The following is an 18003-nucleotide window of genomic DNA, read 5'->3' as shown; positions in this document are numbered from 1 at the left end:
TATAGTAGTAATGAAAAAGTTTGAAATACTGTGAAAATTGTCAAAGTATGACACAGACACAAAGTGAGCAAATAATGTGAAAATGGCACCAAAAGACATGCTCGACTTGCTTGACACAAACCTTCAATTTGTAAAAAACACAAAATCTGCAAAGCACAGCAAAGTGAAGCATGCCTGTATCTCACTGCATTACCTACAGATTTTCCCCCGTTTCCTTGGTGTTAGGAGAAAGATTCCTTTTCTTCCTGAGGAAGTAGAAGCTTCTATTCCTTGCCTTTTCCGCCACAAACCTCTTTACCCCTTACTCCCATGAATTCATGCCTGAGAGGATTCCCAGCCCCTTCCCTTTGAAGGGGTCCCTCACGCCCAGTAATTACTCCCCCTTTGCTGCACTCTCATATTTGATCGCTTATCCCCTTCAGGACACACACCTACACATGATCAGCTTGTCCCACATTAAAAACAACCAGCCAACTTTTTTCTGCTTTAAATCACCCTCTTCACTAATCTGTTCCGTTGCTGTACATTCATGGCCAAAACTGCTTGAGAGGGTAGTCTGACCAGTATAAAGCAACCATGTATCTTGGGCTCTCTCACTTTCTATTAACATTTTTGCAGGGAGAAACAATTTAATAAAATAAAAGAATGACATGACAAACCCATGCACCTCATAACTGGAATTAGAATCTACTATTTTGTCATCTTTGCATTAGATTATTTTTTAAGTGAAGGAAAATCATACAGATAGGTCCCGATTATATTTTGGCTCTGTCTGATGACTCTTCTCTAGAGTCACGCTGTCAGGAATCTGCTGTGTTTCCAACTTGTATTTCTTCTGTTACATATCATTGTAACATGATCTTAAATTAATGAATGTATCTACATATGTGCATTTGTAACCAGTCTATGGTATTTCATGCTGCAGAGGTTAGCCTGTGCCTGTGTTATTTTGTATTTTTAGTGAGGCTACTCACTTTGAGCAAAAGAGGAATAAAAGATGGATGCATGTGTTTTTGCCAGATAGTGCCGAGGATGTTTTGTGTGGGGTCTACCCTTCTGCTCTGCCGTGCTCATCAGCAGCGAGATTGTCAAATGTTGGAATCTTGTTAGAAGTGGAAAATTGTTTGCAGTTTATTTTAAAATAGTCCATATTTTAAAAAAGATTTGTTATGGAAAAAATATTCACTTTAAAGTAATTGCATGGTTCTTGTATGTCCATCGTCCAGCTACAGCAGTATTAAATGATGGTCAGTCGTATTTCATCTTCCTGCACCTCCTTAATTCCTTTTATTTTTTGAAGAAAATAAGAATATTGTAGATATCATTTTCTCTGTAAATATTTTTGTATGATCTCCAAGAGGTAAATGCTTAAAGAGTACAATAGTCTTAGTAGAACTGAAAAAAGAACCATTTCTTAATGTCAGATATTCAGCCAGTGCTCAAGTTTTCATTAGATTTTATGTCATAAAAGTTTAAAAGTGCACTCGATTTGAATTAGAGTCTAAGTGAAACTTGCACGTGGAGATTAGTTTTTCTATTTTCCGTCACTCTTTCTCTTTTTCTTTGTGGTTTATTGGTTGAACTGTTTGTTTTGGAGAGTTTCCCACAGTCTAGAGTTTGTTGATTGTATCCCCTTGGTGGTGTTACTTTTTAAAATTTATTCTTATTGCGTAGGGTAAAATACACAGAGATAGGATTTACCATCTTAACCATGCTGAAGTGCGTAGGGTGGTATCATTAAGTACATCCACCCTTGTGCAGCTCTCACCTCCATCCCCCGCCACAGCCTTTCATCATGTAGAAACTGTCCCCATTAAACACTGACTCCCCACTCCCCTTCCCCTGTCCCAAGACACCCACCATTCTACTTTTGGTCCCTATGAATTTGACCACCCTGGGTACCTCATCTAAGGGGAGTCACAGCATTTGTCCTTTGGTGACTGGTGTAATTCACAGCAAAGTGTCCGCAAGACTCATCTGTGTAATAGCAGGTGTTGGGATTTCCTTCCTTTTTAAGGATGACTCATATTCTGTTGTGTGGGTAGACCATATTTTATTTACCTATTTGTGGACACTTAGGTCGCTTCAGCCTTCTGGTGATTGTGCATCACGCTGCCATCAACATGGGTGTGCGGATACTCTTCAATCCAGTTTTCTTTTTTTGGGGTATATCCCCAGAAGGGGAATTGCTACGCCAGTCATTGGATTTAGGGCCCATCCTAGTCCAGTATGGCCTCATTTTAATTGTATGTATCTGCAGAGACCTAAATGAGGTCACATTCTGAGGTCCTGGTGGGCATGACTTTTTGAGAAACATGTGGTTTTGAAAAAAAATAAATACTCGATCTTTGTTTCTGGTTGCTTCCAGAGAGCTCCTAAAACCCATGAATTTATTGTCTTTTGTATGCTCATGAGATGGCTCATGGAGAGGAACCTGGACAGCTTCAGAATGGGGGCTGGTTGCCAGAAAAACCAGCCATATGATTAAAGGTTCAGATTTTCAGCCTCAACCTCTTGCCTCCTGGGAGGTAGGAGAGAGGCTGGACATTGTCAGCGTTGCTTAGTGGTTTAACAGTCATGCCTGTGTAATGAGACTTCTGTAAAACCCCTCAGTGGAAGGATTCTGACAGCTTCCCACATCCCTGTGCTGAGAGGGTGGCACACCCTGACCGTGGGGACAGAGACTTCCCTGCTTGGGACCCTTCCCAGCCTCACCATCTTCATCTGGCTGCTCCTTGTTATCATTTATAATAAATTGCCATAGTAAGCAAAGGACACCATCAGCAGAACAAAAAGGCATCCTACAGTATGGGAGAATATATTTATAAATAACATATCCGACAAGGGGTTAACATCCAAAATATATAAAGAACTCACACATCTCAACACCCAAAAAGGAAATAACCCGATTAACAAATGGGCAGAGGATATGAACAGACAATTCTCCAAAGGAGAAATTCAGATGGCCAACAGGCACATGAAAAGATGCTCCACATCACTAATAGTCAGGGAAATGCAAATTAAAACCACAGTGAGATATCACCTCACACCAGTAAGGATTGCCAGCATCAAAAAGACAAGGAACAACAAATGCTGACAAGGATGTGGAGAAAGGGGAGCCCTCCTACACGGCTGGTGGGAATGTAAGCTAGTTCAACCATTGTGGAAAGCAATATGGAGGTTTCTCAAAAAACTAAAAATAGAAATACCATTTGACCCGGGAATCCCACTCCTTGGAATATACCCAAAGAATACAACTTCTCAGATTCAAAAAGACAAATGCACCCCTATGTTTGTCGCAGCACTTATTACAATAGCCAAGATATGGAAGCAACCTAAGTGTCCATCAGTAGATGAACGGATAAAAGATGTGGTACATATACACAATGGAATACTATTCAGCCATAAGAAAGAAACAAATCCTACCATTTGCAACAACATGGATGGCGCTGGAGGACATTATGCTCAGTGAAATAAGCCAGGCAGAGAAAGACAAATGCCAAAATTATTTTCCTCATTTGTGGAGTATAACAATGAAGCAAAACTGAAGGAACAAAATGGTAGCAGACTCAGAGATTCCAAGAATTAACTAGTGGTTACCAAAGGGGAAGGGTGTGGGAGGGCAGGTGGGGAGGGAGAGAGAAGGGGACTGAGGGGTATTATGTTTAGTACACATGGTGTGGGGGTCACAGGTAGAACAGTGTAGCACAGAGAAGACAAGTAGTGACTGTGGCATCTTGCTGCACTGATGGACAGTGACTGCATTGGGGTATGGGTGGGGACTTGATAATATGGGTAAATGTAGTAACCACATTGTTTTTTCATGTCAAACATTCATAAGAGTGTATATCAATCATACATTAATAAAAAAAATTGCTCTAGTAAGTATAGTGTTTTCCTGGGTTCTGTAAGTTGTTCAAGTGAATTGCTGAACTTTGGGTGGGGGGATTTTAGGAACCCCTGAATTTGTATTCAGCTGGTAGAAGTGTGGGTAGCCTGGGCACCCCCCCCCCCCATGCAGCTGGCATCTGAAGTGGGGACAGAATTGTGGGACTGAGTCCTTAATCTGTGTGCTAACTCCAGTTATTAGGGTGAGAATTGAATAGAATTGTTCAACACGTGGTTGGTGTCTGAGAAACAGAGACTGTCCAATCCCCTACAGCCAACATGTCAGACTTTCTTTTAGAATTAGGAAAGATGACTGAAGTGTAATAAGACAGATGCAGCATTTTACAAACCAGACTTACTCCCTTCTACCCACCCTCACTCTGCAAATAAACTAGCACATAGAGCAGTCAGTTCCCATCCTGCTGATATTCTGGTTTGAGAATACCAGTGTTTTCTTTGACTTCTCTTTCTTCTTTCCTGTGGTCAGTTAGTTGACACGCCCTGGAGCTTCTAAATGGACAGTTCCTGGTTTATCCATCGTCGTCTTCTCCCCTCTCTTACTCACTGTGATGTTAATCAAGATTTTTTTTCTCCTTATTGCTTGGTTTGTAGTTTACCATTGTTTATCCTTTATCAATTCAGTCATTAATTCTGTTGCTGCTAGAGGAGTCTTTCTAAACTTAAGTCATGCTAAGTACTGTGTATAGATTTCTCAGGTTGAATGTTCAGTGATGCCCCAAATCTACCTTTCTAGCGTTTTCTTTTCTGCTCCTTTTCTCTGTGAAAGGCTGTGTCAAACCTGCCCCACTCTTTCCTGTTCCCCGGGCTTGCCTAGCACCCCTTCAGCCTTGTGCTGTGCTTTCCCTGTCATGCCCATCTGCTTGTCAGCAGTTGAGTCATTGCTCAGCCTTCAGCTCAGTTATTACCTAGTCTGTAAAACCAAACTTCCCTTTCCCCAGCCCCATATGTATGTTTATTTTTGCTTGGAAGTTACCTTCAAAATATCTTCTGAGTTGAAGAAATTTTTACTTGAATTTTAGTCATTCCATTGATTTATCTTCAGTTGCTTTTTCTGGCTATTAATTATGAAGTTTAATATTTCCTTAAAAACATCCTGTACTGTCCTGTTTTATTTGTCTACAGATTATATGTTTAAATATGTGTGTAGACAAACATTTGAAATGATGTTCACTCAGTGTTACGATTGTTATTTCTGATCAGAGAAGTTGAGGTGATTTTAATGTCTTTGTACTTTCAGGCATCGCAGTAAGTTTTTATGCGAGTGTGTATTTTGTGAGGACAATCAAGTTGTTATTCTAAAACAGGAAATAGGTGATGTAAAAATTAAAGGTAAAATGCAGAAGACAATCCTTAATTCCAAACACAAAGATAACTATCATTAGCAGTTGGGCTAAATCCTTCCAGACACACATGTACACATGTATTTTATATATAAAATAGTCATACTATATTGCATGATATTGTGAGGTCCCCCCCACATATATTATTGTGGCCATTTTTCTATGTCAGGAAATATAACAATACTGATTATCATTCTTATTGCTGCCTACCATATGATTGCATGAGTGTCATTTTACTTCTCTGCTTTGTCACCTTTTGTTGGGCGTTTGGTTGATCTCCCCTTTTTTCCTGTTGTTAGAACACTTCTTGGTGATAATCCTGCTCTGTACTGTCTTGGTTCATTGAGTGGTGGACAGCGGCTTTCAAAGTCTTGGGAGTCCCCAAGTCTGTCCCACAGTGTCTGTGAGGCCTGTTTTCACATTTTTCACTGTGCTGACATCTGCACCTGTGTTGGAGAAGTTTTGGCAAGTCAGTCTTCCCTGTCTTAGCTTGAACCTGGCCACAAACTCTTAGAAGTCAGTCATACCTAAGCAGAATGCCAGTTTTGTTTAAGAAGATCTTTGAGGAAACAGTGAAAGGCATTAATTTCATTAAATTTTGACCCTGGAGTATGTTTTAAAAAAATATTCTTTGTGATAAAATGGGAAGAATGCATAAAGGACTTAAGTTTTGTACTGAATACCAGCAGTTGCCTCCAGGAAAAGTACTTGCCCAGTTGAGTTGTGAACTGAACTAGCTGGGTTTTTTCATATAATGCATTTTTCTTGAAAGGATAACTGACAAACTGATTATTTGGAGTTTAGTATTTGTCAGATGTTTTCTTGAAAATGAATGAGAGTGTGTCTCCAGGGAAAACAACTGACAGTATTTGTTGCCAGTGGTAAACTCCAAACTTTGAAGCAAAAATTAGAATTTCGGAAAAGTTGTTCTTGCTGCGGTGACCGTGAGAACATCCCAGTGCTTGAAGACGTTCTGATGAGATTGGCAGTAGGCGTGGGTGGCCGCCTGCCCATCTGTACTTCCAGGGGCTCTGGCTCTCCTTGCGCTTGCCTTTCTCCTTAGCCCCCACTGCTTGGAGCACACCTTCTGGCAAGGGCTTTTCACATTGTCCCATAGGAGGTCAGTCCCTCTGGGAGTTTTCACGTGCTCTGTTCTAAGGCTTGCTTTCCTCCTTGGGCAAGCTCTCTGAGAAAAAGCACCTGTGCCGTCGGGGGGCAGTGGTGAACTTGTCTTTGAGTGTCACCTCCTTTAGGAGTGGAGCGCCTCGTGAGGGAAGAGGGGTGGCAGTGTGTAGTAGGTCTAGGTCTCCTTGGTTTACCTCTTGGGGCAAATCTGCCACCCCATTAGCTGGGTAGGGGCAATCTGGGCCCCTGTTGCCCAGAAGTTTCTCCCATAAATGGGGCTGCTTGGGTGGGAAAAGAGAGCCCCCACCTCTCACGGGCACTCAGTCAACTTAGTCTCAGCACCAGGCCCGTGGGGCCGGCTGGGGCGTGCAAGGGGCCTGTGCTCTTGGCTGCAGCGGTCTGGAGTGGAGTCCATTCCCCACCGAGCTGGAAGCAGAGACGAGGGAGCAGGTCCTGATTCCAAACCCACGGGTTCTTGGAGCCGTTCTTACCAAATTTGACTAGGTTTCTTGAGTGAAGTGTCTTTCATTTGATGTATGCCTTAGGATCAGTTTCAGAGACTTAGAGTAGTTGTTTCATTAAAAATAATTCTCAACGGTTTCCCAGGAAATGGCCTGTTGGAGCTCCTCGTGCCGTTAGGCTAGAGGTGGGATCCTTCAAGGGTCCTGATTCTTTGATAAACTTTTCGCTTTGGGGTGCTTTGTTTTGAAGCACCTGTTCTATTTGGTAGTGTATGGTTGGAATTGATGTATTACATGTTAGGAGTTGATTGGTTAATTTTTAGCCCTAGTCTGGAAAAATTCCTGGGGCTTTGTCTGGGCTTCTATCTCCTGCCCTACAGGAGATTCTCGGGCATCTGGGGGGGGAGTGTCTGTGGACTGCTGCTTCTCAAGCCTCTTTGCTTACACGTGTATCTAAGATGAAAAGCTTTTAATTCCAGTTCTTTGATGTCTCTAATAATGAAAATAAATTAAAAAATGAGATATGAGATGTGCTATGTGCAAAATATGGAGAAAATTTGAAATAATATTTTCAGGGTTGATTCACATGCTATAATGATAATATTTTAGATATACTGGGTTAAATAAAACATTGTTAAAATTTTACCTGTTGTAAGTTTTATCTGTTTCATTTTATATTTTTAACAGTGACGATTAGAAAATTTAAAATTCTGTATGTGGCTTTCATTGTATTTGCTATTCAGCAATTCTGTACACTAACCCTACTTCTCTTAAATTGGGGCTTTGTTTTCCATGATTAATTTGGAAAAATGTAAAGATGGCCAAAAGTATTATAAAAATTTTATTAACTTTTAGCAAATCAATTATTTCCTTTCATGTGGTTGTAGTAACAATATATTCTCAAAAGCTATTATTTATTTATTTTTTAAATTTTATTTTGGTATCATTAATCTACAATTACATGAAGGACATTATGTTTACTAGGCTCCCCCCTTCACCAAGTCCCCCATATCCCCGTTCACAGTCACTGTCCATCTGCGTAGTAAGATGCTGTAAAATCACTACCTGTCTTCTCTGTGTTGCACAGCCCTCCCCGTGCCCCCCCAACACTATACATGCTAATCCTAATGCCCCCTTTCTTTTTTCCCCACCCGTCCTCCCCAATCCCTTTCCCTTTGGTAACTATTAGTCCATTCTTGGGTTCTGTGCTTCTGCTGCTGTTTTGTTCCCTTCAGTTTTCTTCAAAAGCTATTATTTTATAAGGAAAATATTATAGTAACATTTATGATTTAAAAAAAAACTCAGTTCCTATTAGTGATTTTCTTCATGCCTAATAATGTTCAGTAAATTGATTTTCTCTAGGGCACTTTGTACTTAAAATTTTTCAGTATTTAAAAATGGCTAAAGCATTTATAATAGTTACATAAGGAACTTTTGTGTTTTAAAATATGTTGGAAATCCTTAAGTTGCTTCAGTACAGATCTTCCTTAACTTAGGATAGATAGGGGTATGTCCCAGTGAACGCATTGTAAGTTGAAAATATAAGTGGAGATGTGCTGGTACCCCTTGCCTACGGCACGTCACAGCTCAGCTCAGTACCCCTTGCCTATGGTACGTCACAGCTCAGCCAAGCCCACCTTCACCATGCTCAGACACTTACATCAGCCTATGTTGGAGTTGATCACCTGACAACAAAGGCTGTTTTATAGTAGAGTGCCAAACGTGTCACGTGATTTTCCAGAGACTGTGCTGAAGGTGAAACACAGAATGGTCGTGGGTACAGAACGGTCGTCTTTGTGTCAGTAGTTGAGGGAAGGAGGGAAGGATGCAGATTAGAAGGTCCAAGTATGGTTTCTACTAAATGTGCATTGCTTTGGCATTATCGTGAAGTCAAAACACGTTAAGTTGAACTGTCATAAGCTGGGGACTGTCTATATTTGAACATCTGTGTGTGTCTCTTGTAATTCAGTAAGACTGACTTTCACGGCCTCTCCCTTACAGACGATGACTTTGACCAGTTTGATAAGCCTGGTGCAGAGCGGTCCTGGAGAAGAAGAGCTGCAGATGAAGACTGGGACAGGTATGGGAGGCACGTGTAACATGCCAGAGTCTGTGCTGGTTTAGTTTATTCTACTACTTGGCTATGCAGAGGTCGTCACTGAAAACAATGTGTTGTCTACTTGATGCTCTTTCTGGGTGGGCCATTACATGCGGTCAAGTGAGGGCGAGGCCGGCACTCCAGGCCCAGGGCCTTTCTGGTGGGCTCCTGTTGTAGGCCCGTCTTGTCTGTGTGGCTGCCAGCAGAAATCTGGTTGTGTTCTCTCTCTGTTTTTATACAGTGATGGTATTGACCTCGTGGACACCCAGAGCTATTACTGGGGTAATTGCATGTCAGGGTTCTTTTTGCTGCACATCCTACCCACTATTTGGCTAGACTGTAAATATTTTTGCCATTTTAATATGTGTAAAGGGTATCTCACTGTAATGTACATTTGTCTTTGATTACCAGTGAAGGTGATGATATCTGTCGAGGAACACACACACGCGCTTGCACACACACACGTAGGTGTTAATTCAGTGTAGTGGTTCCTTCTGGTGAGGAGATCTAAGTAGAGGTTAGAGGGATGTGTATTGGGTACAGTATGTGTGAAGTTCTCAAATGATCATGACTCTACGCATTTCTTACCATCTTAAACACTGTGTTGAAATGTAAAACTTACCTCAGATTTGTGGGTAGGAGGTTTAATAATAAAGGCAAGTAGATCCAGATAAAGAACAACAATGATACATTGCTGTAAAAGAGCACCTGGTTGCTGTCTGAGAACTGTCATGTCCCAGAAGTTTTTATAGAAAGTTGGTAACTCATCAATGACTCTTACTCTATTAAAAAGCTATTTAGACCTTTAGAACAAAATCCTCTATAAAAAAATGAAACTATCAAGAAATATTGATAACTTGTTTTTTATAAAAAACTGTGGTGGGGAGTTGAATAAAATATAAATAAATATAAATAAAATATGTATAAAATAAATATGTATAGTAAATAAAATATCAAGTGTATTTTAGTAGTTACTCATCATTTGCATCTTTCTCTTCTGTCAGTTTGTTCATATTTGTGTCTATTTTTCTTTTGGGTTGTTTGCTCCTTACTGAATTTAGGGATTCTTTATACTGATTACTGAGCAGGTCCAAAGAAGTTAGTCTCATATTGACGTGACAGACTAAGATGAGGAGTTCAGTGAGAGCCACCTCTGATAACAGAGGCTCCAATATTTAGAAGACCAAATGTTCCCTATATATTTAAAAATACCTTTTCATTATTAATAAAGAAAAAGGAAAGTACAGCAAACGACGTGGAAGTACCCACAACCCTGAAGTCCTAGGTTGGTTTTCCAGTGCTGTATGAACTGTGCGGGTAGTAGGAGTAATACACTGGCATGTCCTTTTCTCCCCAGTGAACTTGAAGATGACTTACTTGGAGAAGATTTGCTCTCTGGCAAAAAGGTAAGAAATATAGGTCTTGAAACTAAACAAGAGTCATTTAATTGCACTTAAAATATAGGAATACATCTCATGCAATGGGATGTGTTACTGGAAAGTTGCATAGATTAAAATTTTGTGAATCAAATTATCCATTGAATGCTCAAAGAGCTGACTCTTTATTAGTAAATTCTCTGGTAATTACATGTACCATGAAAATAATTCTCATAGGGGAGGAAATACCCACCCTTTTCCGCCTTTAAATGTAAGATCCTGATATGTAATTAACTTAAAGCCTGGAACTGCAGGAGTTTGAGCTGCTGCCTCTCCTCGGTGATGGTGGTGGGTGCACAGGCCTGTCCGGGACAGGAGTGACCCCCTGGGTGGCCATGTTTGTTTTCGTGTGTCATCTGTAATGGACAAACCCAAGTTTTACTTTAGCCTGCTACCATTTCCATTTGGTGATCCATTTATCCGAAGCCTGTTTGTTTCTAAAATTCCACTCTTTCTTTTGTTTAAAGTCTTTAGATTTTAGATGCTACCAGTATTAAACTCAGTCAAATCTCAAGGATACCATTCTTTTTTTGAGTATGATAAGAAAAACTTATTTGTTATAGGACATCACCAAGGCACTCTTCCCTTTTTCCTTTTTTGTTAGAATAAATATGATATTTGACTCTGCATCTAAAACTTAATCTGGGGTAGTTACCCAGTTTGCTGAATAAAATATAAATAAATATCTAATCTGTAGTAGTTACCCAGATCTGTGGGATCTCTCAGTTGTTAACTGGTCATAGCAAACCGCGGAAACTTTCTGATGGCAGATGTAACATAAGGTCAATGAGGTATTGCACTTTTGGAACAAGTCTTTTTATGGAAGTGATGTGCATTAATTAGAGTTCTTATTTTTATTAGAATCAGTCTGATTTGTCAGATGAAGAACTAAATGATGATCTTTTACAGAGCGATAATGAAGATGAAGAAAATTTCAGGTACTCAATATTAGTGCAGTAAAAATGTTTTTTAACTGAATTGTTAGTAAATATAATTTATAATTATAATGGAATATCATTGATAATGTATTACATCTTTAACATATAATTATACTTGAAACAGGGTATTCATAGAACTCTTTGTAGAAGCCATATACATTTTTCTGTAAATAGATCTAAACTCAGTGTTGGTCTTGACATTTAATGACCTCTGTTGTCTCGTGCTGAGTGCAGGTTATGAAAACACAGAGCAGCTATGTATTTTTTCACAAATCTCTTTACTGGTTGAGGGGGTTGGAAGTGGCCTCAGACTTGTAATCCTGTTGGTTGCAGTTGATGCTTCTTTTTTTATTTTAGACAGTTTCATTTAAATATGTGTGCTTACCGAATTGTCATTTTGGAATATCCTTTGGATTGTACTTTAGACTCTACTTGATTATCTGAATATAATTGTGATAGTTTGGGCTGCTATAACAAAGTGCCATAAACTTACAAATAAAAGAAATTTACTTCTCACAGTTTTGAAGGCTGGGAAGTCCAAAGTGAAGGTGCCAGCATGGCCAGGTTCTAGTGAGGGCCAGCTTTGTGGTTCCTAGATGGCACCTTTTGCTTTGTCCTCACATGGTGGAAGTGAGGGAGCTAGCTGTCTTGGGTCCCTTTTATACGGGCACTACTCCCATGTATGAGGCTTCACCCTCGTGGCTTAAATACCTCGCAAAGGCTTCATCTCCAGACACCATCCCATCGCGAGCCAGGATTCAACACATGAATTCGGAGGTGACACAAATGATCAGTTCATAGCAATAGTCAGTATCTGTTGCTGATAGAGTCAGCTCTATTATAAGAAGAGGGAGAGGTGTACTCAGTATTCTCTGGTAGGTGGTGTAATTTCAGTTTTATGAGGAAACATTTATTGTGAAAATATAGACACTTCTTGGTTATAAATGCATTTAACAAATATGTACCATTTATTATTGAGCTATAGAGTTGTAACAGTTTTGTAACATAACAGTAATTTTTATGGGTGCTTTAAATTAATGTATGCTGCCAGTTATTGTAGATTTCCAAATTCCATTCTATGATATCATTGTATTTTGATCTTTTAAGTTAGTTAAGTTGCCCTTGAAATATCGTAGAGATTTTTTAGCCATGTAATGTCTTCAAGTTTATGTGGCATATTTAAGTTTCTGTTAGGGTTGTGTAACTTAGTGTGAACTTAGATTTATCTGTAAAATTGTGATTTTAACTGTTGGTATCTTGTTTATTAGCATTGTGATTTAATTTGTAGTTTTAAAATGTCATTTTACTCAAATTATGAACTAACATTTTAGAATTTGTGACTGGTATAAATTTTATTTATTTGAACATTGAAATGTATTTTCATACAGATTTTTAGTATTTTGATTTTTCAAATAGGAGTTTATGATTTGCATCATAGATTTTAAAAAGAGCAAATTGTTCTTAAAATTCCATTTATGATTTTCCATTAATAGAGTAATACTACTATTTTTAGTTTGAAACCTGAGGAAACAGATACCAACCATCGTTTTCATTCTGGAATTAAAAAGTAGTTTGCTTTTGGTCCTGGATTTTGGCCAGTCCCCCATCTGGCTGATCTCATGCGCTTGGTCACATAACCTGCATGTGATGGTAGTGGGTCTGCTGGGTGCGCGAGGAGGCTGCGGGCTGGCTCCGTAGGGCACACTGAGCTCTGTCTGCAGTCACTGTCGGAGTCAGTAAGCATTTGTCAGTCACTGGGACGTTTCACCGGCCCTGGCTCAGGTCTTTGTAACAGTTAATGTATGTGAGGATTTGGTTGTGAGCTGTACTGTAATTGGGCAGTTTTGTTTGTATTTTTTTCTCTTTAGTTCTCAGGGTGTCACAATTAGTCTGAATACCACATCTGGCATGGTGACATCATTCGAGCTGTCTGACAACACTAATGACCAGTCTGGAGAACAGGAATCCGAGTATGAACAAGGAGAGGATGAACTTGTTTATCACAAGTCCGATGGCTCTGAATTATATGCGCACGAGTACCCAGAAGAAGGACAGTATGAAGGCCATGATGCGGAGCTGGCAGGAGAGCACATTGAGTATGTGGACGAGCCCGAGGAGGGGCAGCTGTACAGTGACGAGGTGTTAGACATCGAGATCAATGAGCCTCTGGATGAATTCACAGTGAGTCTTTCTTCTTTGTATGGCCAAAGATAACATGGCTGCCTGGGCATAGGCTTCTAGACTGATTTGAAATCTATTTCCCTCCCTTGGGAGGGAGGGAAATTAGACCTTATTATCACTGTCTGCCAGTTCCTTTATCTGAGCTATGACAAAGTTTGTGTTGACAGCTTGTTTGGCTGAAGGTAATGCTCCTTTGTCATCTGGAAGGCTTCACAGAATCGTGACCTTGAGGATCGCACCCTGAGGAAGGGAGCAGCTTTGTGTGGTGGAGACACACTGTCAATTGTTAGAAGTACTTAATGCAGAGCTTTTATCCAGGCTTTAGACAAGATCTGATAAAGTCCTTCCAAGGTGAAAAGATTATCGACCTGCTGAAGACATCTTGCTAGGTGCTGGTATTCCACAGCGATCGATGTCCTGTTCATTCACCCTTTTTTTGTAGCTGAGAACTGTCTAAATATGAATAAAGAGATTGGAGGTTAGTTTTGGAAATGTCACACATAACTTGTTATCTGTAATCAGGAAGCAACGATTGTGCTGATTTTTATTTCAGAAAGTGATTTTGGTAGGTAGGTCAAGAAAGAAAAAGGTACTAGTGAACAGTTGCTCAGCTGTCGTGTTGATTCATCATTAAAAGAGATCTTAACACAAGCAGTTAATGAAAAGTATGTGGGGAGGATGTAACCTCTGTGTTGTAGTGGAATGTTAGGGTTTCAGGACACTGGGTCACACTGATGGGCAGTGTCAGCGGGGCTTTGGGTTTGGGCGTGCACAGAGGTAGGGGTAATAGGTCTGCCTTTATCTCTGTGTCTATGTTCAGAGGAAGCTTGTGTTTGAGGGAAAGTTCAAAATTTGCTTAATTTCGGTCATTGATGTATAGGTGTAATTTTGAAAGAAATTGTGTACATGAAACTCCAGAATATTTGGTTCCAGTCCTGATTTTCATGTATCTCAGTAGTTAGTTTTTTTATTATTATGGTATCATTAATATACAATCACATGAGCAACATTTTCGTTACTAGATTCTCCCCCCATTGTCAAGTCCCCATTACAGTCACTGTCCATCAGCATAGCAAGATGCTATAGAGCCACTACATGTCCTCTCTGTGCTGTACTGCTTTCCCTGTGGCCCCTCCCTACATTATGTGTGCTAGTCATATTGCCTCTTAATCCCCTTATCCCTCCCTTGTCCCTCCGTCCTCCACAGTCCCTTTCCCTTTGGTAACTGTTAGTGCATTCTTGGGTTCTGTGAGTCTGCTGCTGTTTTGTTCCTTCAGTTTTTGTTTTGTTCTTATACTCCACAGATGAGTAAAATCATTTGGTATTTGTCTTTCTCTGCCTGGCTTATTTCACTGAGCATAATGTCCTCCAGCTCCATCCATGTTGTTGCAAATGGTAGGATTTGTTTTCTTCTTATGGCTGAGTAATATTCTGTTGTGTGTATGTACCACATCTTCTTTATCCATTCATCTACTGATGGACACTTAGGTTGCTTCCATTTCTTGGCTATTGTAAATAGTGCTGCTGTAAACATAGGGGTGCATATATCTTTTTTGAATCTGAGATCCTGCATTCTTAGGATAAATTCCTAGAAGTGGAATTTCGGGGTCAAATGGTATGTCTATTTTGAGCTTTTTGAGGAACCTCCATACTGCTTTCCACAATGGTTGAACTAGTTTACATTCCCACCAGCAGTGTAGGAGGGTTTCCCTTTCTCCGCATCCTTGCTCAGTAGTTATTTTTATGATTCTTCTGAGTACCTTCTCTTAAGTAGATAGAGTAATGAAAAAAATAGTTTTGGTAGATAAGTCATGTGAAAGGCATCATAGCTGCTTTCTGCTAACTACAGTAATTTTGGTAATAAGTCCTTCACTGGTGTGGACAAGTGCTCTGGTTTACTATCTTACAGTGGGATGCTATGTTTTAAAGTGCTTCTTAAAAATTAAGCCAAGATATTTAAAAAATGTGCCCAGTTATTCCCTAGTTGTTTTTACTGCCTGTCAGTAAGATACGGTGATTGGTTAATCGTATCTGGGTCCTTTTCCCTTGTAAGTATAGCAGTTCAGCAAATCTTCAGTGATGCCTCAGCACTGAGGACAGAGATGCTGCTGAATGGGAAGCCTGAAGCTGGCCCTGCCTTCTGCGGACTCGAAAGCTAGTGGGACGCACCACAGTGTGCAAAGTGCTTGACAGTGCCAGTGGGCATGGCCACATTGGAGGCTTTTCTCACTGTGGTATTCTTCCAGAGTTTGTTGGAAAAAGAATTTCTAGTTAAAATGAAGAATTTCCCTCTTGAGTTTCATTGTCAAACTTGAGGTCACATTGAGGCCCCTGGCTGTATAAAAGCCAACTTAATTATCTAATGTCTTGTGGCCTAAGATTGAGATATTAAAAAGAAAAAAATGTGGCAATTCAGTATACTCAGTATTTTTCCACATTAAAATTAATTAATGTTTTTCAGAATTAAAAAAATCTTAATAAGTAAAAATGTTTTGCTTAGGAATTCTGTAAATGTCCTAGTATTTTCACAAAGACTTAGAAACTTTAAAAGTGAGGTGAAGTAGTTAAGCGTCTTTCTGTAGGCAGTATCAGCTCACCTCAGTACATCTAGCTTCATAGCCATGGTCATTCTTTTCTTTGTTTCGCCCCTATTTAAATGACTGGTTTCTTTATAGTTACCACGGTGGCAGACCGGTGTTAGTTCTCCTTTGGCCGGGCAGAGAGTGATAGGCTGAAGCGGAAATGCTCCTCTGCTCTGCAGTGGGGGCCTCTCGCTGACTTAGGCTGTCAGTGAGCACAAATTAATTATTCATTATCGGACTAACCAACACGTGAGTCGATTGCACCCCTTTGTGTCCCAATGGTTTTTCAGTTTATTAAATGATTTATTTAGCTGGTTTGTGTTCTAGTTAAGGTTTGTTAACTGGTACTCTACAGCTGGAATGGAACACTGGGAGATGCTATTGTGAGCATGTGTCGTCTGTTTGAATTCTCTGAAAACCGCATGGAGGGATTTTGGGTATAACTGGGAATGAAATCATAAAACTGCAGAAATGTACAATTGGAAGGGCCACTTTTTTAAACAGGAAGAAACAGGGCCACATGAAAAAGCTGGTAGTGCAGCTCTGTCAGTTGGAAGTAGCAGATCCTTGGGAATTTTGGTTATGTTCTTGAGAATCAATTGAGATGTGACCTAAAAACGTGTACACTTGTATTAGGAAGAGTGGTGTATTAATATTCAAAATACTAGAAAATTGTCAGGTGATTTATACTTTCAATCATAGTTTACTTAGGACCTTTAAAATTAGCATGGATTGCGATTTCATAAAACATTTTCCTGTAAAGAGTTTCCAGAGTGATATTTATGTAAAGGTAACACTGTTTCCCAGTGAGGATTCAGTACTGTATGCTGTTCTCCATCGCTCCATACTGGCCAAGAAGTCTGATCAGCTTCATCTGGCCGAATCTGAAACCTGACGTTCTGCCATCAGCAAAACGTGGGTAGTGACAGTTGCTCTTACTGACAGGATGCTAGCACTTTCTTCTAGAAGTAAAGTGCAGTGTGTTCAGATAGTCTTAGAGACACAGTTGGGAACTGAGGCGGTTTGTGAGAATTAGGCTGGTTTGTCACCCTAACTGTGGTGGCTTTTTATGGGTCTGTGAGTGGGAGTGTCATATACTACACAGTGAGTAAGTTGTTAAGGTTCCGTAGCCTGTTTTCTTCTGGTTGCGTGCCTTGTAACCACCTACTGTCCATCTCAGTGAGCGGCCGGCGACTGGAAGTTCAGCTCCCCTGGGTAGGGTCCCGTCTTGTGACTTGGTACTAATACTTTTAGGAACCTTTCTTTCTCTTGCAGTTGTCCTGCATCCTTCTTTCCATGTGCTTTTAAAGGGATTCCCACCTACTGAAACACCCCTTATATTTCTTAAAAACCCGAAGCACTCCTCTTTTTCAGAGCAGGGCTGATGGAGAAACTAATTGTATTGTGAATTTCAAAATAAAGTTAACGTTGAACTTGAATTTTGTTTTCTGTAGCCATACGAATGATTCACGTTGGACATGATTCTAGCACCCTTGCCATTGCTGAGCTGTTGTGCTCGATGTGAGCACATGCACACTTTGTTTTTGAGATTACTTTTCCTCAGTGTTGGTTTTAGGAAGATCTGTTTATCAGGTACTTCAAGTTCGACGCCCTTAGTGACTGGGTGCGTGCTCAGCACCCCGTAGGGGAGGGGGCATTCTCTGGTGCTTGGTGCTTCCTGCTCAGTCAGGTAGTTGCTGCAAGGAAAATTTACTGAAACAGTTGAGCCTGAGTTACGAAGATGGAAAGTGCTTTAAACACCCCAAAAGCTATATGAGACCATGTTTGGTATTTGATGGCCGTTGGAGTGAAGAATACTTAAAGGCTTGTGGGCAGCAAAGGCTGTAAGAGCAGGAAGATGTCTGCTGAAGATGGATTAGGTGACATCACTGATTCCTGGCTTGCTCTGAAGCCCAAGAGGTATTTGTTCCTC

The 18003-nt window shown here is 40.2% G+C and overlaps 1 protein-coding gene across 3 annotated transcripts in view; it reads left to right on the top strand.

Moving 5' to 3' along the window:
- Window positions 1-18003, top strand: part of RBM33 (RNA binding motif protein 33) — a 112898-nt gene that overhangs the window by 8090 nt on the left and 86805 nt on the right. For all 3 annotated transcript variants that reach the window (XM_073238147.1, XM_073238146.1, XM_073238145.1), the window contains exons 2-5: window positions 8837-8915; window positions 10291-10339; window positions 11231-11307; window positions 13176-13488. In XM_073238147.1, coding sequence (XP_073094248.1) covers window positions 8837-8915; window positions 10291-10339; window positions 11231-11307; window positions 13176-13488 — 518 coding nt within the window. The remainder of the gene's footprint in view (window positions 1-8836; window positions 8916-10290; window positions 10340-11230; window positions 11308-13175; window positions 13489-18003) is intronic.

The sequence above is a fragment of the Manis javanica genome, chromosome 6 (assembly GCF_040802235.1).
Source record: "Manis javanica isolate MJ-LG chromosome 6, MJ_LKY, whole genome shotgun sequence".
Classification (NCBI taxonomy): Eukaryota; Metazoa; Chordata; class Mammalia; order Pholidota; family Manidae; genus Manis; species Manis javanica.
The sequence above is the reverse complement of the archived record's forward strand: the minus strand, read 5'-3'. Positions and strand labels throughout refer to the sequence as shown.